This window comes from Camarhynchus parvulus, chromosome 2 (assembly GCF_901933205.1).
Source record: "Camarhynchus parvulus chromosome 2, STF_HiC, whole genome shotgun sequence".
Classification (NCBI taxonomy): Eukaryota; Metazoa; Chordata; class Aves; order Passeriformes; family Thraupidae; genus Camarhynchus; species Camarhynchus parvulus.
The window spans coordinates 102,851,354-102,877,721 of record NC_044572.1 but is presented as its reverse complement, the minus strand read 5'-3'; the positions used below and the strand labels follow the sequence as shown (position 1 = coordinate 102,877,721).

General features: G+C 42.7%; 1 protein-coding gene across 1 annotated transcript; it reads left to right on the top strand.

Moving 5' to 3' along the window:
* Positions 1-736: 736 nt before the first annotated feature.
* LOC115901103 (myosin regulatory light chain 2, smooth muscle minor isoform-like) lies at positions 737-6,228 on the top strand. The gene is made up of 4 exons (XM_030943435.1): positions 737-916; positions 1,180-1,378; positions 1,569-1,730; positions 5,418-6,228. Exons 2-4 carry the CDS (start codon positions 1,195-1,197, stop codon positions 5,588-5,590), a joined length of 519 nt encoding a protein of 172 aa, XP_030799295.1. The 5' UTR covers positions 737-916; positions 1,180-1,194; the 3' UTR covers positions 5,591-6,228.
* Positions 6,229-26,368: the final 20,140 nt, after the last annotated feature.

Genomic DNA, 26,368 nt, shown 5'->3' with positions numbered 1-26,368 from the left:
CTGGAAAATTTAAAAAATGTACAAGTGGGCTGAAAGCGAACTGCTTCTGAAGCAATTTCAGACACCATCCCTCTACACTAAAAACAGCTTGTACCTCAATTTATCTGAGATCCTACACCAAATGATGAATGCAAAAATATGTGTCATCCTTTTTCATTAAGAAAATATATGCAAAAATAAATCCTCCAAGTGGCCTTACTAAATCTATAATAAATAAACCTACGGCTGTGACAGGCATTAAGCCTCGCTCCTGCGGGAGCACCCACTTAGAAGACTTTAAGATGCAATGTGGAATTTTTCTGATCCCTCGAGCGAAACACGAGGAAGACTGAAGGTAAGGATAACACCTCACACCTGCTGATCTGATCCAGGCAGGACGTCCCCGCGGGATGAGGAGGCTTCCTTCACCTCCCGGCTGTGGCACCACCGTGTGAACCTGGGCACGCCGCGGCTCCAGCAGCACGGAGCGACGCTCCACCTTCAGCGTGCGGAGGTTTTGTGTATACAAAAGAAAATCCCCCCGGGAAGCTCCCGCGGCCCGCAGAAGCCTCCCGAGCTCCGTCCCCACAGGCTGCCTCCATCTCTCCCCTGCAGGCGGCGCCCGGGGCCCAGTGCCGGCGGCAGCCGCTTCCCCCGGGATGCTCCAACGCGGCCGAGGCGGGGGGCGCAGAGAAGCGGCCGCGGGGCCGTGCCGAGCCGGCCGCCGCCCAGAGAAGCCGAGATGGGCTACGATCCCTGAGGGAAACCCCCGGCTGCCGTCTCGCTGCCCTCCCACCGCCTCTCCCGCCGCTTGTCCCCACCCGCGGCCCGGCAGGGCCATGGTTTCTCCAGGAAGCGCTGGAGCATCCGCCGGCGCCGGTGCCACTTCCTCCCTTCCGTGTCTGCTCCGTACTCGGTCCCCGCAGCCGCCGCTGAGGTAAGGGTCTTTTCAAGACTAAAATTCAAGTTTATTTACGTTTTCTAGAAATTACTCTTTTTCTGGTTTATTAGTCTGTCTTTCATTTTTCCATATTTTTGCTGTTTTTTTTCCCTTCTTGAAAATACCAGGGAAATACGTTCTGATGAGAGGAAATAAGAGTGCGTTAGAGGCGCGCTGTAACATTAAACCGTAAAACTTTTTCCTTTTTAAAATCCTAACTCTGATCTTACTGCATTTACTGTATTTCTTTCTCTCCCTAGTGTCCAAAAGTCGACATGTCTAGCAAAAAGGCAAAGACGAAGACCACCAAGAAGCGCCCTCAGCGCGCCACTTCCAATGTGTTTGCGATGTTCGATCAGTCGCAGATCCAGGAATTCAAGGAGGCCTTCAACATGATCGACCAGAACAGGGATGGCTTCATTGACAAAGAGGACCTGCACGACATGCTCGCCTCCCTTGGTACGTCCCTTTCCTCTGTTCATGCTTGCCAGGCAAATTTGTGCTGCAAAAATCAAAATAGTGAGTTTGGGAAATGCGAGGTGTGGTGCCTCAGTTTGTGTTATACTCAGTTTGTGTTAACACGCGGTTTGTATTGACATTACTTGTTCAGTTTGAAAGCTAAACCGAGTGTGAATCCCTTTATTTGTAGGAAAGAATCCAACGGATGAATACCTGGATGCCATGATGAATGAGGCTCCGGGCCCCATCAACTTCACCATGTTCCTCACCATGTTTGGTGAGAAGTTAAACGGCACCGACCCGGAGGATGTAATCAGGAATGCTTTTGCTTGCTTTGATGAAGAAGCAACAGGTATGTGGGTGCAACTCGGCTGCTTGGCAGCGGTATGGCTGGGTTTTTATGTTTGTTATTTGGGTTTCTGAACAGTATGCTGATTTTTGCTCCTGTATAAATTAAATGTGAGATGGTAATCCTACATGGCATATTCTGTTAAATGAGTGAGAGTAAAATCTGTCTGGCTGTTCTGTGTCAGTACTGAGGACTAGGAGGACTGTTCTTCTGTGAGGCTTTGAAGGAGAGTGCTTTAATTGGGCAGTGTGTATGTTCCTCAAAGTGTAAAACAAGATGTATTTGCTCTAAGATGAGGAACTCAAATCACTAATGTGTGATTTTTTTATGGTGTTAAAAGGTAATAATAGGAAATCTGTCATACAGCTGAGTCTGTCCCCCCTCTGCAGTAGGTCTGAAATGCGTCTAAATGCTTCAGGTGTTTAATATTTCAAGACACACTGTCCAGACTTCATAAAGTCTTACAAACCCTCTCTGACTGAGCATTCTTTATGGCTCTGAGGACAAATGTCATGCTCTCACCTGCAGCTCAGTTTGCTTTCAGATTGCAGGAAGGTCTGCAGTCTTAGTGGTCTAAAGATAAAAACTGGGTGAGGTGTAGAAGGCAGAAATGACAGCTTGGACTGACTTGGAAAGCAAGATAAAGGGAAAGAGTAAAACACAGAACTCAGTTTTACTATATTGGACTTCCAAGGTTGTGCCTGTAATCTTGAGGTTAGAGTTTATGCTTTTATGTATTTATTCCTGAGAAGTGTGTAGTAACTGGGGATGAATTCATAAGGCAATTCAGTGGAATTATCAGTGGTTTGATATGTTGTGAACTTGTCTTACTAGCTCAGACTGAAATTATGTAACCTCTGTACTAGAAATGACACTGCATCTACACCTTTCCTCACAACTGTCCACCGCAATATTTTAATCTAACCAGTTGATCTGTGCTCTGCACCTTCTGAAGGATATCCTTCCGTTTCAACAGCTATTTTCAGTCTGTGTATTTTTAGCACCTTTTGCTTTTTCAAAGTGCATTGCCTTCCTGCTGAGGTGTAGGTAAACAGGCTTTCAGTTGGTAAGGCCTTTTCAAATGTTAATCGACTTCCTCCCTCTCAAGGGAAATCTCTTTACCATTTCCTAGAGAAGGAAGTTTGTTAGTAGGTTGATTATTTTCTCTCCACAGGTAGTCTGACTCACTGTGCTAGGCGGGTTTTTTTGTGTGCACTAAAACAAGAGCCTGTGAATTACAATATAAAGAAAATGGTTGTACTACCAGTTCTTTGGAACAGAAACTTCTGTGTATATGTAACCAATAAGTTACTAGTTTGGGCACCCATATACTGATAAGATTGATTTTAATATCTGTCAGCTCTGTGTGGTAAATGTTTTAGTCTAGTCCTACAATGATTTGAGGATACTAGTTTGTTCTACAGTCTGTTTTGTATCTTATGCCCCCTCAAATTTTAACCAGGAAACATGTGAGATAGTTGCACTGTTTTATTGAGTTTGGATTCATAATAGTCAAAATGTAGTCTTCAAAATAGCATGTGATGTGTTTGTAGAACCCATGTCATGTTAATCTTTCATTAATTTTTTCCTCTTACTTGGCTTCTGATCAGTTTGTTATTTTTAAAAATGTACAAGAGCATTTCCAGCTATATCAAACTCTTTTACTCTTTTTCTCATTTCATGGTCTCCACATGTGTGTTTGTTATGGGTCTGATTTTCTAGCTCTCCATCAGTGTAGGTCTTTTGAAAGGGAGTAATGCAAATCAGATCCTATAGATGAGGATAAGATAGTCATACTTGTTAGGTTTTACTTATATTTCCTATATTGCCAGCCTAGTTGGATATGTTGCTTCAGCATTGCTATCATGTGTAGTGCTATGGAATTAGTATAAAAGTAGTATCTGTCTGCATTTGGAGTATTTTTTATCTGGTCTTTGATCCTGCATTGTCATCTGCTGTGTGCTGCTTGCAACAGGCTGAATCTTAAGTTTTGCTTCATTTATTTGTTACTCTCCATCTATGCTGAAGCTGTGTGGGAGGGACAGGAGCCCTGTTTGCTTTGCAATTTGTTGCTGATAAAACTTGTGGCTTATTCCTGGTCTGGCAGCCCAGTTCAGTGTTTAAACAACTACCTATTCAGACAGGAGCAGTTAAGTCCTTGAGGCTAAACTTGCAGCACCAAAGGCCTTGCATTCTTTGAATACTAATCCTTATGTCATCTCTCATCACTGCTTGGTCTCTGTAGGACAGAGAAAGAGTCTCATCTGTTCAGCTGCCTTTTCCCTCTTCTTTATGTCCATCTTCAAAGACAGAACTCCAAGGTTTGACCCAATTAGGATGGGCCTGGCTAACTGAACATTCTCCCTATTTCTGAAGTAGGAGACTGCTGCTAGCCTTCTTCATTTGCAGTCAGTATCCAAGGGCTGGTCTGCACTGGGATATGGTGCTGTTTTCATTAGCATATGTTGAAACACATTTTTTTTTCCCTTCCCCCAGCATATACCACCCCCGTGCTAATTTGTCATGCTCATTGACTGCTTTTTGGTCCCCTGATTCCCTGTTTGGTTTTGTCTCTTTAATGAACTCTGTTTGCTTAACTTATGCAACTCTCTTTCCAGAGCAGCACTTTTTTTATCACATACTAATTGAATCTACGTTAGTTGATGTGGGCATCTACATATGATTTCCAGCTGTTCCATGGAGTTTACTTTCTTACTTCTCTTTTTGGAACCTACTTCTACCTCATTCTGTTACTGACATTTCTCCAACTAAAGTTCAATAACCAATTTCTTTCTCAAATGAAGCAACTATTTGCTGCTAAAGGTATGGCTGGTTGTATATCAGGATTTAGCAGTGTCTGCATTCTACTTGTCTACCCTTTGTTATGCATGGTTCTTTTTTCATCTCTGAATTTTCCTGGAATTACTTGGCAACTGGTGGTTCTGCCCATCTCTTGAAATAGAATTAGCAGAAGATACCTAGAAACTGCTCCTTTTTATATCTTTGTTAACTTCCTCCAAAATTTTCTGCTCTTTTAGCATATAATAAATAATTCATCCTACTCTTTTTTTTTACCTGGTTCTCTACCTTTAGCTCTCCACCATAAACATTCTTCCTGCTCCTGAGCTAACTTGCTCAGTCCTGTCTGAAAGTCTCTTCTGTTAGAAACTACTTCCCTGGACACTTGCCAGGAGTTCACTGTATCCACATAAACTGCCTCCAGCAACAGCCTTGTGCAGCACTGAAGAGCCAGAGTGGTTATTTAGTCCCCAGGGGAAACTAGTTTATAGAAGATGTTCAAATATATCTAATTAAGGCAAGAAAAATATAGTTCATTTAATAGAATTGCTTGTATAATGAAAACTAGCAGTCACAGGAACTTGTTTTTCCACTTTGAGCCGTTGAAGATCAGTAGATGGAAATAAGTGTTATTATACCACAGCAGGTCAGGCCCTGTCTTCAAAAATCTGTATGAAATGCGTTAAACTTCCTTTCCCTTTGCACTCAAGGAATTTCTTTAGAATTCAGTTAAGGAAATTTGCTGGGGCTCTGTGCAAATGCAGATGTAATATATGACGTGCTGCATTGGTTAATTGCCTGTCTGTGTGCACATCTGTGCTGCTGCTTTTGGAGACCCAGCTCAGAGGCCCAGCCTCTCTTTTGCATTTCTCTTTGCCTGTCTGATTCCAGGGTTCATCCAAGAAGACTACCTGCGGGAGCTGCTGACCACCATGGGAGACAGGTTCACAGATGAAGAGGTGGATGAGCTGTACAGAGAGGCCCCCATCGACAAAAAGGGCAACTTCAACTACATCGAGTTCACGCGCATCCTCAAACATGGAGCGAAGGACAAGGACGACTGAGCAAGTCCCTGGATACATGCAGATAGCACCTTTCATTTTTAAATTTTTTTTTCTCACTAATTTTATTTCTCAGGATCTGTTTTTTCCTTTTTTTCTGGTTTTCTGGGACCATTTGTGCATACATTTTTAGCACTGCAGCTTCTTTCTCTGTGGATCTTAAGGCTGCTCAGGCACCCCTGCACCTTTGTAATAAGACTGGAAAGTGGCTGGGAGAGAGAGAACAGCTTACAGTGATAGATGTTGAAGGACAAAGATCAGAGAATGTGGAGGCCCGGGTAAAAATGTCAGTGCTACTCATCCTAGCTAGATTAATTTTACATTTTTAATGATAATTTTTCAAATAAATCACTGTCTACTAAATGCAAAATTAAAATTTTCATGCTAGAAGTATAATGTTTCTCTAATGATACCTGTAAATATTTTTGCAACTGTATGCAGTCATGTTGTTACCTATTTTTGCCTTAAAAATGATGCATAAGTCACTTAAGCATACTGATGTTTGTACTTCAGCAACTGAGTATTTCACCTGCTACTGTGAGCGTACACATGAAGAAGAAATTCCCATCCTTCAAATTTTAGTGTATTGTAAATGAATCATTTCTGTCAGAAACTTGCACATTAAACATTTTAAATCTTAAGGATGTAGTTGAACATGTATTTCACCACCTGAGTCCCTCCATTTCTCGACGTTGAGTACTATATTAATACCACTTTTAAAAAACTTACAATGTAAATCCTAGTGTCTTCTTTAAAACAAGATATCATATATGGGTAGAGTTGCTTGAGTGATACTTCTTACCAGATCTGTCGGCTGCTGATACTGAATTAATGACATTTCATTGCAACCATTTATTTCTTTCTTTTTTCTTTCTGTTTTTTTCAAAGCACAGTAGGAAGAGGGCTGGATGAAGAAGGAAAGTGTGCCTTCTCTGTCTTTTTCATTTTCTGTCTGAAAATATTATTCTTGGGTTTTAAATGAAACAATATACACTATATTTTTTAGACCTCCTGCTGTGAGTGGTGTTTTGGATATGTGAGACTTGAGGCATGCCTTTTTGTTCCTTTTCTCACAGTTGTATCGTCTATAGTTTTTGTGTTATGAAAGGCATGGCAGATTTTCTACAGTGTTCTGAAGCAATTTTGCCATAATTGGAATGCTTGTGGTCCTGCAGTTTTTATGTCTTGAGAGAAAGGATGATCAGAGCTGCTTCTGACACTTCCAGGAATTACCTTGTTGATCCCTTCAGAATTTATGTTACAAAATTAAGAAAAATAATTTGGCTGAGAGCATTTTGCTGCTTCTTGGTAGGCTGCTGTTGCAAAGTGAACTTTTAAGAAATGCCACCAGAAGACAGTGATGAAAGCTCTGAAGCTCCTGGTCTACCTCAGCCCCAGGGAGCTTTGCCGGGGTCTGGGAGGTGCACACGCAGGGATGACCTGATCCCTCTGACTGTGGGCCTGTACAAAGTGCATGGGAAAGCAGAGAGGGGGAAAAGGAGCTGAACAGAATCAGCAGAAACACAAACGCTTCACAAATGTTTTCCCAGAGAACCCCTTCCCTTCGGAGGGGGCAGAGATTAAAAACTCGAACAAGAACTTTTGTAAGCTATCGGTGAAATCAGTAAGGATTTTGATGCTTCTGCAGGAGGCCAAGTGCTGCGGGCACGGGCTGGGGCCATGCCGGGAGCCACCGGCAGGTGGCAGCACAGCTCTCGGCACGGACGCCGCTGGGACGGGCGAGCGGCTCCCGACCCAAATGTTTGCTGCATTCGTTTGGGGTTTTGGGTTTGTTTGTTGGTTTGGGGGGGGGTTTAGTCCCGAAAAGCTCGTTTGGTGCATCGTGCCTAGGGGGAAATGATATGCTCCGTTCCCACAGAAGTCCTGTTCCTGCCACAGCAAAGGTTAATGGTGCCAGGATTTTTCACATCGCAGCTCTTGCACAAGTTGAATTTTTGGTCCTTTAATCAAATTAGTTCATTACAGAAGAGAGTAAAACGAGGCTTCTGCAGGCCCTTGGTACAGGCCTACAAACACACATGTGGTGTATGTTTGGCAAAGATTGGGTTTCCAAAGGACTCATGGCCTTCCTTGTAACTAAAACCAGAAACACTGCTCCTGCATTTCACTTCTCAGTATCTCAGTGAGGGCTCTTCCTCTTTTGTTCAGATTAGCTTTGGAAAAAACGACCCCAAATTCAAATGTATATGTTTGCATAACTTTGTTTACATACAAAAGACTAAAACCTGTGATATAAACTAAACTGCTGGGGCTCAGAGTGAGGCAGCTGGTATTTACCTACAGCAATAAATGCCAATTGTTAAACCCCAGTGCTTGCTTAGGGCCAGGGCTGTGTTGCTGTATAGCAACACCTATATGCCATTTGGCCTTGTGATGACGAATTGTAGTTCATTAATACTATTGTTCTAAGCCTTGCCTTCGGCAGAATCCTGGTTTTACTCTCTTGACTTTAATGGCATTTAATGTTCTCATAAAAACATGTCAGAGAGAATGATAAAAATGGATTTTTGGTGTGTAACTCAGAGGCCTGGGATTTGTCTTGCAAAGAAATTTTAAACCCCTGCTCGGTTGCAGAGGGTGCCTTAAAGTCTGTGTGTGTCTGGAACAAGTAACACTGGTTTTATAGACTAATTGCAGTTCTTAGTCCTGGCAAAATCATTCTCAGTAAGAGCCACAGAATTTTCAAGTGTTCTCACTGAAGTGGGTCAGCAGAACATGAAGGCGTTCGTCGTGGGATGTCTTTCTCCTTTTATTTTTGTTATTAATTCAGCTGTTTTGTAGATAGGTCACTTGAGTGGAGGGCGGGAACAATGTGGCCTTGAATCCTCTCAGCTAGAAGAGAGAATTAAAAGTAGGTCTGCAACATTCAGGCTGAATGTTAAACCACTGAACAATTGAATAAGGGAGGGTGGAACCATCACAAGCAGCTGTGTTTCTTATTGTGCCTTCTTTTTCTTTTTTTTTTTTTTTTTTGGCAAATGAAGGAGCTTAGGCAGTGATCTCAGGAGAAGGAATAAAAGAGATCCATTCTACCTCGAGAGGACTCTTTCCTGCTCTTCAAGGTGAAGTTCCCAAAAGCCATGACTCACAAGTAGGGCTGGGATGCTTGTTTCCTGTGGTTGCAGAGGCAACAGAGCTGAACCCTAAATGAGTTTTAGCTTATAAACCGTTTCCTCTCCAGGACTGTTTGTGAGTAGTGCCTCGCCAGGGAACTGTCTCACACATCCTGTATCTGGCTTAACACCCCCCACAAACTCCTGCCAGTGTAGGTAATAACTTGTAAAGGTTCTCACTGTCTGTACTCTGTTTGAATGCCCTGCTTTGTAAGCTGCTGTGGCTCAGCACCTGATTATCCTTGAGCAGCTCCGCTCTCTCCGTGCTGGGGCAGTCAATTTGTCAGCTGTGCTGCCCCTACATGTGAATTACAGCCCCAGCTCCTGTAGAAAGGGCAGTGGTGACTCCTTAGCTCCTCTTCAGTATTTCATGCTGATGAGACTCAGCAGATCCTTACTCAATACCCTTGTTTTAACAGTTGCTAATTTTAGCACCTAGCTCCCGTGTCTGGGCAGACAGCAGCATCTGTCAGTGCGGCAGGCACGGCTCACTGCGGGGAGCAGCTGTGGTGTCAGTATTCTTCATTTAGATACCAAGTAGCCAGAATTTAACACAGCAACGTCCAAATGTCAAATAGAACGGTGCTTGTTCTAAAAACCGCCGAGGTCTGGAGAGAATTCCTGTCACCAGGGTGGTGGTGTCTAAATCCTAAGCACTCGGTCTGACCTTTGTGGACGGTTTCCTAGCGGCCGGCAGGGCTCGTTCTGCTATTCAAATAACCCCAGCTAACTGCTGACTCATCTCTGGTGCCACTGGGCACATCCCAGCGCTTAAATATAAAAATTGTTTCAGTAGCGCTCTTGAGCTGTGAAAGGCAAACCTAACCAAAGTTACTATGTGATCATCATGAGATTAGGGGTGTCATGTAAACGGCATAATTAAAAACATAAAAAAGTGTTCATATGACTTTAATAGGGATGCATACCAGTCCCAGCAGGCTTCTTTCACTGAGTAGGTAAGACTTGCAAATTAAAGATACTTGCAGCTGGAAACTTCCTTTTCAAATAACTGCAGGTCACTGTGACATTGGAAATGGTTGCAAAAAGCTACAGTGAGACCACAGTCATGGCACGCTGCCCCCTCCCACACACATGCACAAGATTTCCTGGGAAATTTGCTCAGCTCCATGCCCCACAACCCTAGCAAGCTTCAAAGCTACAGGGCTGGAGTTAGTTAAAAGGAGAGTTGACAAGACTCATGTTAGTAAGATAAGCTTATGAACTTTGTGATTCATTTTTGGAAGATAATTAAATGGAACAAAATTACTTGCAGTTAGTACTTGCCTGTTTATTTCTTTCACTAATTCAGGGGATAAGGTATTGTATCTTCATTAGAACCTGAGATATATGTTGTGCAAAACACAAGTTATAACACTATTACTGCTATCCTGTTAGCAAAGAGGGGAACTTGGTCATGAATCTTAATCCTCCCACTTTGTCCACCCTTCTTATCTGCTAATTAAAAAAAAAATAAAATAAAAAGGTAGCAATGCAATTTTCAATTGTCAGAAGACAGCATTTCTTTCAGACTTTGAATTTTTTGTAACCTAATTGACCACAATCTTATAAATTAAGCAATAATAACGAGTTTTTCTACTGTAGAAAGTCTAGGTATGCAAACTGTTACTGATGTTTTTTAGCATATCCATCTATTCCATGGCCATTTTGTCCAGGTGGGCAAAGAACAGCAGCACTGTTACAAATGTATTTGGGGATGCTCTACTACATGCAGACCTAAGAGGAGGTAGGAGTCATCAAACTTGTACAAAATGATGAGTAAGGAATAAACTGCAAAAATGCAGAGCTCTGATTCATTTGCTGGAAGATGACATGGGGCTATCTGAGCCCCAAAGAGGAGGATGAATTGTTGCCATGAAGTGCTAGTTACAACAGTGTGATAAGCAGAAAACCTACCTGATAACAGCTGCAGCTGGATTTGGAAGCAAATTGCAATATAGATGGGACAGTAATCAGAAGACAGTGATGACACTTGTTAAAAATATTTGGTTCTACTCTGTTCCTGTTGCAAAGAATGCAGCCTGCTGTCCCTGAAATTTTCTGTCCCAAGCTCTGGACACAGATTTTGGGTATCTGAGTAGCCATCTAAACTAATGAAGATTAAAATACCAGAAAAGAAGATAGGGGGCAAGGCACTCAAGCATTTCCTGATGCAGCTGATCAGAGATATGACTCTCTAGTTGAGCTTCCAGTAGTCAGACTTTTCCAAAGGCTGGACACCAGTGCCCAGCCAACAATTTATGTAGCCCCATGCTTTGGCAGCTGACAGCTTTTCCAGAGTTCTGTTTTCTATTTGATGTTTGACTCCTCTCCTCCCCTCCCTTCCCCTCCCCTCCCATCCTTTGTGCAAGCACTTAAATGCCTTCCACATGTCAGGGGCCTGCATCTACCCTCTCTGTTGCAAGCCTTACATATGCTGAAGGGTTAAGACCTTCAAGCAAGAAAGGCATTCCCTTCCCTGCTTTGTGTACCACACCTTGGGCCTCACTTTGAGATAAGATTCAAAGCAGCTAATAAGTTGTAAGGCAGGGTTTGCAAATTTTGATGAGCAAAACTTCACCTCCAGGATTAAAGAGTATTTCAGTGGCAGCTTTTAAAATGCTGGCAAGTATCTAAATGGGATGGCAGTACCTCAGACATTTCAGGCTCTGGGATGAAAGTGCAGATCAGACTCTTGTCTGATGGATGCACAACACATGACAAAACTGTCCTCTGAGGGCAGTGGGTGAGGCTCTGGAAAGAGGAGAGTGGGAAGAGGAGACTTTTGGCTGATGCTTTTACTAGTGATGCCTGGAAGATCTTGCCCTATGCCAGGTTTTCAGGGTTGGTAATTATGCCTCTTCCACTCTTAATCTCAAGAATTGCTATGTAAGAGCAAGAATCAAGCAAAAGGGTGCTGGCTGCTTGTTTTCACACTACTTTCCCAAATCGAAGTGTTATTTACACCTCTGTGATTGACTGAGTTATTCCTACCTAGGACAGATTTTGTGTTGACACACGCCCTTTGCAGGAATGTTTTTGTTACCTACTGGTGGTTTGTTAAGTGACTATAAAAGCAAGGAAAGCATTTGGGAGATGCTGTTATTATGAACAAGTTAGGGTGTGTTTATTTTAGTTATTTCTTCTCCTTCCAATTCCTCCATGCCTTCCTTAAGCCTATTAACAGACAATGCTTCTACAGGCAAAGTATACTGAATTCATTGAGGCTCACCTAAAAAGGCAATTTCAGCAAAATTGTTCAAGTTTCCGATATTTATCTTTACATACCAATGCATATTTCTGGCTCAGGTTTTAACTCTGCTGTTCTTTGCTTTGGGGCTGGTTGGGGGTGGGGGTTGGTGAGGTGGTGGTTGTTTTTTTTTTTATTTTTAAGGTACAATTGCTTAAGTTTCAGCCTCTAATCACTGTTACATTAATGACTTGCCTATACAGTTTGCCCCATTTTGTCTCTGATGCAGTTGAAATTTTCATTTCAGCTGAAATTTCTCATTTCATCGAGAATTTCCCTGCATTTCTCTGCTGTATGCTGCTGATGTCAGACACCTGTGACATCTGGGCATGTTCTTACATGGTCCACAAAAGTTCATTCTGAGCTTTTGTTCCCAAAAGCTATGGAGAAAAGCACTGTATGAAATCTGTTTAGAACAGAAGTTGGTTGGGGGGTAGTAGGTGAAAAGTTTTATCCCTGGAAATACAAGCAATGTGGCATGAAATGTAATATGGGTTCCTTTTAATGAATCTTTGCCAGTTAGCTGACTGAAAACATTAAAATGGTGTTTCCCTAAAGTAAGTAATTAACTTTCAACACAGAAAATTAAATTGCCTAAGATTATTACACAGCTATCTGAACAATACTTCCAGTGTCTTGTTGCTTTTATTGTTTTGTTGCCCCTGGCATTTTGTGTGTAATCATTCAGACACCATGAAACATATTGATTAAATAATTTAGGGCACTTTGCACAGTACAGTCTTGTTTTATACAAACTTATGCAATAAGTTATTACTCTAGCCAAGTACTAAGTAAGAGCAGAGTTAAGAGAGAAACTTTGGGCAATGCCAGTCTGTCCTGTCATCCATTGGCAGAAGTAGTTTGGACTCCTGAAACAAGCTACATCTTTACTGACAGACTCCTGAGTTGACTTTAGTAGATATTTTTATGTAAGGCTGAGCATATTTCCTCTTAATACACTGAAAAAAACTGTTTGAAGAGCATCTTCTGTGCCAATGCTCCCAGAGTTCCAGAGAGGTGAGCAGTTCTCTGTGTTTATACAGTGTCATGCACAATAGGGACTGATGTGTGAGTGGGAAAATTAAATGTATTATGGCATTTCCAGTATAAAAGTAATAAGTACTTGTCTAATATATGTGACAAAAGCTATGTTTAGAGAGCACTGGGCCCTCTCTAACTCATTGGAACACCAGTTTCACCTCTAGCTTGGCTAGGCTGATTTAGCAGCTTTCTGCTAGAAAGGTTCTAGATAACAAGTGGCAACCAAAATATTTCAAGGCTGCCTTGTCCTCTCTTATCCTACAGCTTAATGACAAAAGGAGACAGTTGTACCCTGTTTGCTAACTAGATGTTGTGCTTTAATCTTGCATTTTGACTTATGTTGTCATGAAGTTGCTAATCATCATTCTGTGACGCTGTCTGCACAGCCCCTCCACACAACTCTGGCCTGCATTCCATGGGCACGGTACCACAAAAGGGCAAACACAAGCACTGGCACCTGTCAATAACTGCTGTTCAGAGGGAAGTTGTCCCTTTTGCCAGCCAGTGAAACATCAGAACGCCAGGCCACTAAATGAATGCTATTATACATCATCTGGGCACCATATGGTCTGCGTGCTCTGAGTGGAGCTGAGCCACAGCCCTCCAGCAGGTGGGTGAGAGACCTGGCTTCAGCCTCAGTAGCTATCTGCTTCAGCAGCAGTAAGGCTTCCGCACTGCTGTGCTCTGAAGAAAGCCTCTCATAAAGTACCAGAAGGCTTCTGTTCCCCTGTAGAAGTGCTGAAGTTTCTGCTGACCCTTCTGGGCATGGGTGAATACATTCCCTTCCAGGGTACAGCTCTGGACCCTGGGGTATCTGCAGCTCTGATGCCCCCTCACAGAACTCATCTTCTACTCTGGTAACTGAAAACGTGGCTTAAATAATCTCTCATCTCATCATCTCTCATCTCATCATCTCATCATCATCTCATCATCATCTCATCATCATCTCATCTCATCTCATCTCATCTCATCTCATCTCATCTCATCTCATCTCATCTCATCTCATCTCATGCAGCTTTTGTTACATCTTGCAAAAGAAGCCCACTCTGCATTGGAGTTTTGCTGTGGCACTATGAATGGACAGAACTGGCACACGTGCATAGCTGGAGGTGACTGGGTTAAATGTGTCAGCAGGCTGAGCCCCTCCATGGAGGGAAAGAGGAAATGAGGTCTGAACCAATTCCTAGAGCAGCACAAATTAGTGAGCTACTAAAAGCCCTCAGAGAGGTTCCCAGAGAACTTCACACTTAACCCAGCTAATTGTACCTGCAGGTGGCTACAACATGAATCACAAAGGTGAAAGTAGTGCTGAAGCCTCAGCAAGACTGGTTTTATAAGCTCAGGAACTCAGCTCAACTACTAGTCCACTATTTTATTTACCTTACTGCCAAGACACCCTCAGTCCCTGCACTAACAGCTGGAGCATCCCATTGCCATTTGAAACACTGGGACTGGGACGAGCTGTGTTGGCCAAACCCTAGCCTACATCCATACAAGTAAATCCAGTATACAAGTTTGACAGGGAAATTTGGCTCTGCGTCTGCAACTCACTTTTTAACAAGTGAAGATCTGTTTCCATCCCAAAGTGTTTGAAAGGTGCCTCTGTTTTTCAGAACATGAGATAATTACAGTAACAAATGACTTCATCATCTACCAATAATGTCTTGTAAGCATGGATACATAGGTTTTGCAAAGGAACTTAAAACTTTCAGGTTTCTTAGTGCACTTAGCCTACAAACTCTTAACAGAATGAACTGTACTTTCCTTGTCCTAACTGCTTACATGTCTGATTGTCTGGGAGGGGTCTTTTAATTTTTTTTTTTCTAGAAGACTCACAACATATCTAATGCACTGGGCTGGGCTGAACAGCTTTATTATTTTCAACCTAAAGCCACATTAGTTCTACAATGTGATGATGTCTTTGGGCCTAACATGTGTCCTGCTCCTTCAGAGCCTGCATCCAGCAATATGCTGAATGTGTTTAGCAAGGGTGGACAGCATGGAGTTAAGCACAGGCTCAGTGGCATCTCACACAAAATCACAACTCATGAAATTCATGGCTTTTGCATTTCAGCTCAGTAGCCAGAGGTTGCATATGGCAAGTTGACACTTGACTACAATTTCCTTTTGAGCCTGAGAAGGCTCAAGGATCTTATAGCAGGAGCTCTTTTACAATGAGAGCTTTTTCTGCTGTTCCTAGTGAAGCTGGACTTTTTAGAGAGGGTGGAATTCATTGAGAACAAGGAAAAGACAGAAGGAGACAGCATATGTGCCTGGCTCTGAAACTCAAAAGTTTCTGGGGAACTTGGGCTCCTTCATTGTAAGGCTCAGAGACTGAACTCTCTGGGGATAATGACTCAAAACATGTCCCCATTTGTGGAGATGCCCGAGTGCTTTGCTGAAATGGAGGAGGTGAGCTTTTGTGTGTGTAATGGCTAACCTCCAATCTGATAAGACAGAGGGTGAATGATGTGAATGATAGGAGAGGGATCCTGTGGAGATGATGGTGCCTCTAGTCATGGTAAGCTGTCCTCCCTTGCACAAACCCCTTCCCCCCATCCCCCAGGGATATTCACGTGTGGCCTGAAGGTGTTCATCTCTGCTGATGGGCCGTAATGGGCCATAATTGGCTCAATTGCCCGGTCTGATGGGCAACTGTGTTGTCTTAGAAGGTGTGAAGGACTCCCAAAGTGTCCTTTATACATCATCCAGCGTGAAGCTACCCACCCGAGAGGTGCCTGGGCATTATAAGAACAGGAAAATAAACCCAACAGAGTCTATATTCTGTGGATTTCCCAAGAATTGCCCCCACCACCTGATGGATCCCGTCTGCAGCCGTCACTTTGACCAAGACTGAGACCATGACACATCGAAATTGCAACAACCAAATCTCTTCGAGGGGCCTACCGTGGTGGTGAAATGCAGATGGAAACTTCATAGTGCTTCATTAGTCATTATGGCAGTTCCTAACAGAGGGTCTGAATTATTCAGGATTATTGCATTTTAAATACATCCTGCTTCAAGGAACACATTATTCTCATTTGTGGAGGTCTGGTGTGCAAATAGATGTTATGATGGGATGCCATCCAAAGGGACCTTGACAGGCCTGAAAGGTGGGTCCACATGAACCTCATGAAGTTCAACAAGGCCAAGCGCAAGATCCTGCACTTGGGTCAATTCCAGGCACAAATACAGGCAGGGGACCAAGTGGAATGAGAGCAGTCCTAAGCAGAAAGACTTGGAGGTGTTGGCTGACATGCCCTTGCAGCCCACAAAGCCAACTTTGTATGGGCTCCACCAAAAGCAGAATGGCCATCAGGTCGAGGATGGTGATTCTCTCCCTCTATTCTGCTCTTGTCTGACTGCACCTGGAGTGCTGCATCCAGCTCTGGGTCCTCAGCACAGGAAACATATGGACCTGTGTCGCCCTGCTCTTCTAAGTTCTTCTAAGCCTTCTGATTTACATTCTTGTAATGAACTTTCTCACGCACTTTTATGTAAATAATTATTGTTTTATGTTCTTTTATAGAAGAAGAGAAATTTGATGGACTGTTTGTCCAGTGTCATTGGAGAGATGACACTTTCATCCTCCAATCCACTGTCACTTTAAAAAGTGAAATGTTGAAATCAGAAAATAAACTTCCCTTCTTTTTACCTTGGAAGTTCCAGCGTGCGTATTGTTTTATTTTGTGTCCTACAGTGACAAACCTGTTGGAGCAGGTCCAGAGGAAGACCATGAAGATGATCAGAAGGTTGGAACACCTCCTAGGAGAGCAGGCTGATAGAGCTGGTGCTATTCTGTCTGGAGAAGAGAAGGCTCTGGGGAGATCTTACACCACCTTTCAGTATCCAGAGGGGGTCTGCAACAGGGTCTTTTTACAAGAGCATGTAGTGATAGGACAAGGGGGAGCAGATTGAAACTGAAGGGAGAGTAGGTTTAGATAATAGGTAGAAATCCTTTACTGTGAGGGTGGTGACACACTGGAACATGTTGCCCAGAGAAGGCTCATCCCTGGAAGTGTTCAGGTTGGATGAGGCTCTGATCAATCTAGAGAATGGTGTCCTTGCCCATGGTAGGGAGGCTGGAACTAGATGACCTTTAAGGTTTCTTCCAACCCAGACCAGTCTATGATTTTTTAACTGTGGAAGCAAATTTGCATCAAACTTCCCCCACTGGGGCAGGGTCACAAGGCAAATCTGGACCTGCAATTCCTGGTAAAACTCCAGCAAAGTACAGCTCTAACACATTCTCTGTCTTTACCTGCTCCCTCTTCAAACAGTCCTTAAACATTCAACAGGAAGATGGCCAAACTCCTATACAGCAGGTACAGCCCAGGCCTAGGACACATGAAAAGTTGTGGATGAGCTCCTCAGACTCCTAGAATGGTCTTCAGTGCCAAAGCACTTGAAGCAATGCTTTAATCCCAATTTAGAGGATTAGCATCTGTCAAGCCTAAACGACTGTAAAAAATTGGGGGAGAGAGGGCAGTACCTAGGAGAATACTAAATCTGTGCTACACATTCTGTCTGCTTCTGCTCAGCTTCCTACCTGACCTCACCCTCAGAAACCATTATTGTCAATTTTTTTATCAGTCTTGGCCCTCTCAGGAGAGCTGTTGTGTCACAGCCCAAGCACACCAACACACAGGACTCCATAATTTAAGTAATGAAGCATTTCCATGCATGGCTTTTCCCTGCCCTCAGCTCCCCCAGCCAGAGTGTCTCTGGCACAGCAGTAATTTGAGAGGGACACTTTCAATACACTCCCATTCTGTCAATTTACCATAAGAGAGAATGAGAGGACAGTGGCCAAGCACTGCAGGGAAAGGGGTTTACAAGTGCCTGAGCGAGTGAAGTCATGCATTGACTCTGTACCATTTTTTCCAGATGTGATACTGAGGGTTTGTAATGTTGCAGTAGGCTATGTAGGTCCTCTGACAATGTTTTCACAGTGTACTATGGGAGAATTCATCTGTCCCACGCCAGGTCCTGGCAGAAATGGCATGGGTATGGCAAGTCATGAAAGTGAATTGCCTCTGGCTCTGCATTTGTGGTTCCATTGGTGGCGAGGCATTGACCCAGTGGTTCCATTGGTGGCGAGGCATTGACCCAGTGGTTCACTCTCCAGTGTATAAGTTATGCAACAAGCCTGCTTGTCTGCAATTCTCTTTCTTTTGAATTGTCTAGAATCAGTAAATTGAGTCTATTTTGCACACCAGATAGATCCACATTCAGCTGTCTGAACCAGGCAGCCCGTTCCATATCTGCTGCATCCCAATACATCCTGCATTTAGCTTTGGGGCTGTGCAAGTCAGCACATTCCCCTTCCCCTGGCACATTTCTGCACAAGTCTGCCTCTGCTCAGCTTTCTAAGCCAATTTCAGCAATGTCAGCCTGTGGCTTTCTAGGCCCAGTTTCTATCTAAGCTCTGTGAACCCACAGACCTGCACAAGACAATCTGTTCACAGCTCCTGATTCAGCCCAAGCAGTGAGAATATACCCAGCTGAAATTCTTTTTGGTGCAAGCTGTTGTAGAATCATCAAACTGTTACTGCTGGAAGAGACCTCAAAGATCCTCAAATCCAATTGCTAACCCAGCCACTGTCATATTTAGAAAAAAATCACGTCCCCAAGTACTGTGCTCACATGTTTTTGAGCACTTCCAGGGATGGTGATTCCATCATTCCTTGGGCAGCCTATTCCAATGCCTAACTACTCTTCAAGTGAAGAATTTTTCTCTAATATCCAGTCTAAGCCTTCCCTGGTGCAACTTGAGGCTATGCCTGTCACGGACATATTTTATGAAAAATCCTTTTGCTAGGATTTTGTCTCCTGAGAAGCTGAGAGACCTCAGAAACAAAATGTAAACAATAATTATCTCCTGCTGTGGAATGCAACAGGTGCATCTTTGATTGGTCTCATGTGGTTGTTTTTAATTAATGGCCAATCACAGTCCAGCTATCTCAGACTCTCTGGTCAGTCACAAGATTCTATTATCATCTATTCCTTTCCTTGCTAGCCTTCTGATGAAATCCTTTCTTCTATTCTTTTAGTATAGTTTTAATATATCATTTTCTTTTAATATAATATATATCATAAAATAATAAATCAGCCTTCTGAAACATGGAGTCAAGATTCTTGTCTCTTCCCTTGTCCTGGGACCCCTGCAAACACCACCACATATGCCCTCTTGCCTTACGCTATTACCTTGGAGAAAAGGCTGACCCCCACCTGGCTACATCCTCCTTTCAGGCAGTTGTAGAGAGCAATGAAGTCACCCCTGAGCCTCTTTTCATGATTGCAGAGGAGAAAGAATTAGGACCAAACATCACAGTTTGATATGACATTTCTGGGCTGCCATGGAAAAGGGGTTATGGCACTAAAAGGGAATCACTATGGACTAACAAGGAAGATGTCTGCATAACTAGTAATGAGCAATAATCAGTACACAAGACAATACCAAGTTCAAGAGCACACAAAAACTATCAAAAGCAAGCATTAGTAATAGGCTATTAATTACCCACTGTGAAATACTAACCAAAAGTTAAAATTAGTTTCAACTGCATTTTGTGAAAATCCTAGGAAGATGAAACAAAGGCGCTTTCATTATTTGCTTGCTGAAAAGGCAGCTTTTGAGAGTCAACAGGAAGCAGTTGGACTGTCAACATGAAAGGAGCAATTGATCAGAGGAAAGTGCAGAGGGGCTCCCACTACAGAGCAAGCTGAGGAATTCTGTGTAATGGGCAATAGTAGTGATGATGGAGAGCTCAGACCAAATGTTATAGGAGGGGTTCTTAAGTGACAGGAAGGCATAAGGGTCTTCTGGGATGAGTCAGAAGGAGGCAAAATAGTAGAAGTTGAGGAGGAGGGGTTGAAGGAAGGAGAGAATTTAATACAATGCTCAAAATTCTTTGCATGTGGATCAGGGAAAAGGCCAAATGGGGAAGAGGAGCTGAGTAGAAGATAGAAGTTACTGGTATTGGAAAGGGACCTGGAATCATTAGTGTCTTCTGATAGCTGTGAATGACAGAAATTAGTGGGCTGCTGAGAGCAGCAGAGTAATGTGGCATTAGTATATGTGACAGATGAGGAAAGCTGTTATCTTCGTATTTTCTACTTGAGGATCCCAAATTACTTTATGCTGCAATACCTGGAGCCTTGGAGAAAGTTTGTGGTCTTGAAAAGAGCTACCAATCAGCCAACTATAACTGTTCAGGTCCATAATGGCTATATGGCTAGCAAGGCACTGAGCAGATGGTAAAACCTGGCTGAAATAGGAACAGTATATTCAGAAAGGCACTGACCGGCCACTTTCTGAGAGTGAGATGATGGAAAAACATCCAGAACACAGGAACATCAGGTAGCTGAGCCCATGAGTGGTTTTGGGAGACAACCAAGAGAACTATTCCCAGCAAGGGCAAGAACAGAACTGACTGTTGGATTGGAGTGTAATCAAACTGAGGCAAAAAAACCCACAAAGGAAAATTCAGATTAAATCACAGGTAATTTCTTCTGATTTGCTTAATTGAAAAGTTTACTTAGCATTTCATGTGGAAATCAAGAGTTTACATTTGTTACACTCCTCTGTGGTTTTAGCAATGTAACCCCAGAACTCTTGACAGCCATTTTAAAGAAAAAGTAAGAAACTTCTGGAAGCCAGAAGTTCTGCTATCCGTATGGCTGGCATAACTCATTCAGATTTGTATACAACAAACACGCACAAAAAATAAAATTAAAATGACACCTTCAAGTCAAAATTTTGTGTCTTCTGTGCCCTGCTGCTTTTTCTACCTAGAAAACAGGTGTATAGATCAAGCCCCCCATCTTTTCCCTCAAATGAGTGCTAGACTTGTGTGCTGCCCCTGGGAGAGAGGATGAAGGCAAGGAGAGCTAAAGGTAAAGGTGTGTGGAGAAAGAAGGCATTATCAACTGAAGGGTGCCAACAGATAAGAAGAGGAAGGGAGGAACAGCTCATGGAGCTCATAGTTTGGCAGTGCTACACAGGGCACAGGTCCAGGGGAGGGACCAGGTAAGCACACATGGGCTGTGGCCAGGACAGCTGGGTTGGGAAGTAGCCACAAACTCCTGCAACTGGTGAGAGAAGGTGACAGACTCCCCTGGCAGGGATGGCACTCCCCTGTTTTTAATTTCTTCTCACTTTGCCTCTTGAATTTTTTGAAGCAGTATGTCATCATTACTCACGCCCCATTCATTCTTACCCTGGAAGTGACTCTACAGACTTCAGTTCAGATGTTAACTGTTTGGACACAAATGTGTCATACAAAACACTGAAAGGTAAAATTGTGACCTGAAAGAGGCGGGATAAATATTCTGTAGATCAAAAAGTTTCCTGTGTATAAGTTTTATTGAGGAAGGCTGTGTGGCAACATCATGACAGGACAAAGACCAGGCCCTTGGGTGCCAGCTAGCACTGTTTGTTATCCTGCTTGGGCTTTCAGAGGAAGAGAGTCCAGTGCCACCAGTGAGGTCCTACAGCAGCTATTCACAAAATAAACAACCAAGTCCACTGCAGTAGTTCTGAGGTGGCACCCAGACCTGGATCAGGAACTGTCTGTCAGCATCTGTGCCCAGAAGACCTAGCACAGTGGGGCTTCAACAGAATCCCTCCTCCTTCCTGAATGGCTGACAATATTGGACCCCATGAGCTCTCTGCTGGCTCCCTTCCACATTCCAAATAAGAATAAGAATCATCCTGAGAGAAAATTAGTTATATAGGCTGCTATTGCTGCCCTTCAGAGAAGAGAAACAAGCTAAGAAGCCACATAGAAGCTACAATTAAAACTCAGGAGTTTCTGGCTGGGCGCCCTCTGGAGCCTGGACCACTCATTCTGATTAGGAAGAAAAACATTTAATATACATTGAAATATTTTTGGCAAGAAGAGGGAAAAAATATGCTATATGATGGATATGGTTTTAATTACGCTTTGAAAGTTTGGCTGAGTGGAACAGTAGCAGCAAAATAGTTTGCTGTTTAAGCTATTCCCCTCTTCAATAACAAACTTCAAATAAGGCTTTTCTCTTTAGCTAAATATTAAGATGACATTACATTACAAGTTCAATCAACTCCCAAAGTTGCTCTCTCTTTACTATGAAAACTTTTGACTTGCACATTAAAACAATGATGGATAAAAATAATCTCTATACTCATGGATCTTCTCCTCCTGTTTATTCAGGTGTCAGCCCAGTATCTTTTCCTTTCCTCATTACAACCATCACTTTAATGCAGGAGCTCTTTAATGGTGACTGATAAATGTGAACAGAGACAGAAAAGGTATTTTTCCAAGGAATTATTGCATGGCACTAGCACTGCAGCAAGCACTCAGTGTTATAATGTGTACTACAAATTATTTGCAGATTTCCATTTTAAATTCCAATTTCACGTACTTGAGATGTCCCATTTGTGGTCTGAGTCTAAAGAAGAAATATTTCTCTTCCTTTTGCTTAAAAATTATTTATATCTCAGACTGGAAGTATTTTGTTGGTGTCAGAGTTCGTGCTGTTCTTTAATCTATGGATGTTGTGGATAACAGGCTGGACAGAACTCTAGAATACCATTTATTCTCGTGAAGGTCTCTGAACTTTAGAAAAAGAACTGGCAAAATGGGGATCCAAATACTGGACTTGGACTGTTCCCATTTGGTCAGGATATGAGCAGTTTTCCCTTTTTATTTTCATTCTCACCCTGGGGGTTGGGTTTCTTAGTCATTCTTTTATACATGCAGCATGAAAAACATGTTACTTACCAAATCACTCTGACTCACTAAGTCCTGCTAGTTCAAGGCCTCATCTATTATACATCTGACCAATCTCACTGGAGTCCTATTTCATGGCATAGCTAAAAGCTCCTCTTTCATTACAAGTCACGACCATGGCAACAATCCAGTTGCATGATTTGGCAGACTGGATCTCCTGATAAAATTAACATGATCTTATAGCTATGAGTACATATTTGCATCTCCAAAGCAGACAAAATAATGTATAAGGTAAATATTAATGTTGCTGGATGCACTGTACAGCAAAGACCAAAGTACTGAACACAGAATTTGCTTTACCTTTCCACAGACATCTAGTTTAAAAACTTGGAGTACCAAGGTAACCTTTAATACATCCATCATTTCCGGGCAAAACTTCAACATATTACACTCCCATTCTACTAAACTAGTATTCTGACCCTAGGCAAACACTTCTACAACCTTTATTCAAAAGTTTTCCATCAAAATCCTGTTGGTGGTGGGCCGCTAATTATCTTTCTGAGGAGATTAGGAGTTCTTTAATAAATCCAAACATTTTTTTTCACATAGAATTGAAACAGCCATATCAAACCTGGTACTTGGGAAACATACTTGATTAAACAGGAATCTTTTGTGAGTGCCACTTTCATGGAATCATAGGACCATGGAGTGATTTGAAAGGACTGGGACTTTTGAAGGTAGAATCATAGAATTGTTAAGCTTGGAAAAGACCTTTAAGACCATCAAGTCCAACCATCAATCTAGTACCATCATAAAGTTCACCATTAAATAAAGTCCTCATATGTCACAACCACACATTTTTTTACACATACCAGGGATGGTGACCCCACCACTTCCTTGGGCAGTCTGTTCCAGTGCTTTACAACCCTCCCGATGAAATGTGTTTTTCTAATCCCTAATCTAAACCTCTCTAGATTATGTAGTCCAACATCTTCAGAGGGACTTCTCCAACTTTCTGATCTGAGAAAGCCCTGCACGCAGGATATCAGGACACACTAAATCAGAAATCCTCTTCTGTGTGGAGCTTGGGCTCCCCTTTGGATTTGCCTCATGGTTCTGCTGGCATAGTCCTCACATCACCTCAGCCGCCCTCCCTTCCACAGCCAGATGAGGCACAGTGGTCACAAGCTTCACCCTGGACCCTGAAGGTCAGTATTGGGGAAGACCTGAGTATAGAGCAGGGAACTCAAGAAAACTGATATCCTGAATCTGTTGCAGTGCCACGGGACTGGACTCATCTCACAAACTATTGATGAGGTTGCAGGTGGAGATAGCTGTGCTGAGAAAAGTGGACACACATCTCAGATGGGGTGCTGCTGAATTTGTAGCTTTGGCTGCTCCAGCAGAACCTCCTACATCACCACTGCATGCAAAGCATCCCACTAGGGAATGTAAAAACTTCCACACCCACCAGGCCCAACATGCAGTGTGGGGCTGTAGAGCAGAGCCATATGCCTGTGAGACCTCTCACGCCGACATGGAGAACACAGTTCAGGCCCTATTATCCTCTCTCCCCTCTGGAAAGTAAAGAAAATCCCCCCAGTTGAGATGCCACTGTTGCTTTGGCCTTCTCACAGGGGAGAAACCACTGACAAGATCATTCCTTCTGTGGAGGAGATCCCAGTGAGCCCAGTGGAGGGGATGTCCTGGCTTGGGGGGAACCCTGCTTGTAAGGTTCTACCTTGCATGCAAAAGGTTTGCTGTTAGTTTGTAGACAGTTTCAGCTCCCTTCCCCAAACATTTTCCTGAGCAATACCCAACCTTCCTGCCCACCCTCTGTAAAGCTGTCCCTGCTCAGAGCCAGTGATACTGAGACCTCTCCCAAAGACTGTCCTAACTTTACTCTGCTGTTGCCATGAAAAAGTAAAAATATCTTAAATTCAAAACATTAAATCAGGCCTAAACTTCAACCATACTTATTTTAAAACATTTCTAGAAAAAAGACAAGCAATATTTGTCAGCATAAACTGAAATAAGCACTGAAAAGAGAATTGTGGAAAAATACGTTGTACTTGCTGTGGTTTAGGCCACATCCTGTTTTAATTCAACACATCTAAAACAATGCCAATAAATCCACTTTGCATTTACCCCAAAAAACGGAGCAAATGAAAACCTGGAATGAAATCGAACTAGATTTTAAATTGATTTTTAGGCTTAGTAGCACAGATGAAGGTATAATCCTGAAAACTTCCTCTTCCTTCATGCAACACTGCATTTTAAACATACGCAGACAATGAAACTATTGCAGAGCTCAGCAGTTCCTTAGTTACAGAAACATAAGATTTGAGAGGCATCAATTTGTGCTTTGATTCTTCAAGGGTTACTTACTTACTTCAGTAGCAGTCTGACTTGTAGCAACTGGTTTTTCTCTGGAGAGCTCTGTGCAGCCCTCAGATCCATCAGGTGATATTGCTCTGGGTAGTGAGCAACTACTGCCCCGTGGTTCTCTCCAGAAAGGTTGCTCAGCTTCCCACTGCCTGCCAAGACTTCAATAAAGCAATTATTTTACTGAGCTTCTTCCATGCTGCAAAACCTCTACATCTTCCTGACTTCCAGAGCCTATTAAAAAATCCTACTGGAAGCAAAACCTCCCAACTGTTAAAGTGTTCCTTTTGGAGAGAAAGGGGTATGGTGGTGTCCACCAAGCTTACTGTGATTATATACATATTTGAAATGAACTAAGGTTTTTTTCTTGCCATATTTTGAAGAAGCATCTAGGAACAAGAATAACGGTATCTTTCTTAGAAACAAGAACCTAAAAATCTACAAGTAGTTATTTAGATCTGTTTATTCCCTGAGAAACGGAGATACTTTCATGACTGTTTCAAGGACCATTTTACCTTTTTTTTTTCATTCTAAAATGACAAAACTGGGACACATACAATTAATCCATTCCTGTATCAAGAGCTCCAAGGTGACATACAAACACAGAAGAAAAGACACAACATCAAGTGATACTAGATGACTAAGCACAATGGATTTGTGCAAAAGCTGCTGTCTAACCTGGCATGTAGGTACACTTTCACGATTTGATGTCCTCAAACCTATCCTAGGATCACTCCATGGGTATGCCACTGACTGAAGCCAACTCCTGAAGCCCCAAAGCAGAAACCTTCAACCAGGCTCTTCCTCCAACACATTCCCAGGATAACTGCACCCTGCAGGTCAGCTCTGAGCCACCCCTAAGATATACACAGTGCTCACAAAAGCCAAACCAAGATTTTTCTCCCTGTATGTTTAGCACTTAGCTTCTCGTATTAGTTTAGTGGTTAGAGTACTTACAGCTACCATGGAAGATCATGTTTCAGGCCCTTAAAATGGAATTTAACCCAGGGGTCTGTAATTCTGTATAACACAGGCTGTTGGGTAAGCCTCTGTTAGGTAAACTGTTTAAATAACTTTATATACTTTAGTATAAATAACTACACAACCGTTAAAGCAAAGAAATGAACCACACTCAGTGACAATGCAGCTGAGTGAGAGAGGAAGTCATTCTCTCTCTGTGACTTGATAAATATTTGGTTACAAGAGTCTGGAAGAGGTCTCTCACAGAGCATGCAGGAATCCAATAACAGGAACATTCCCC

Bases quoted from the DNA above. Each gene is read 5' to 3' on its own strand.
- LOC115901103 (XM_030943435.1), top strand. From the start codon at position 1,195: ATGTCTAGCAAAAAGGCAAAGACGAAGACCACCAAGAAGCGCCCTCAG. The intron at 1,379-1,568 runs GTACGTCCCTTT...CTTTATTTGTAG, and splicing joins CGACATGCTCGCCTCCCTTG to GAAAGAATCCAACGGATGAA. The intron at 1,731-5,417 runs GTATGTGGGTGC...GTCTGATTCCAG, and splicing joins CTTTGATGAAGAAGCAACAG to GGTTCATCCAAGAAGACTAC.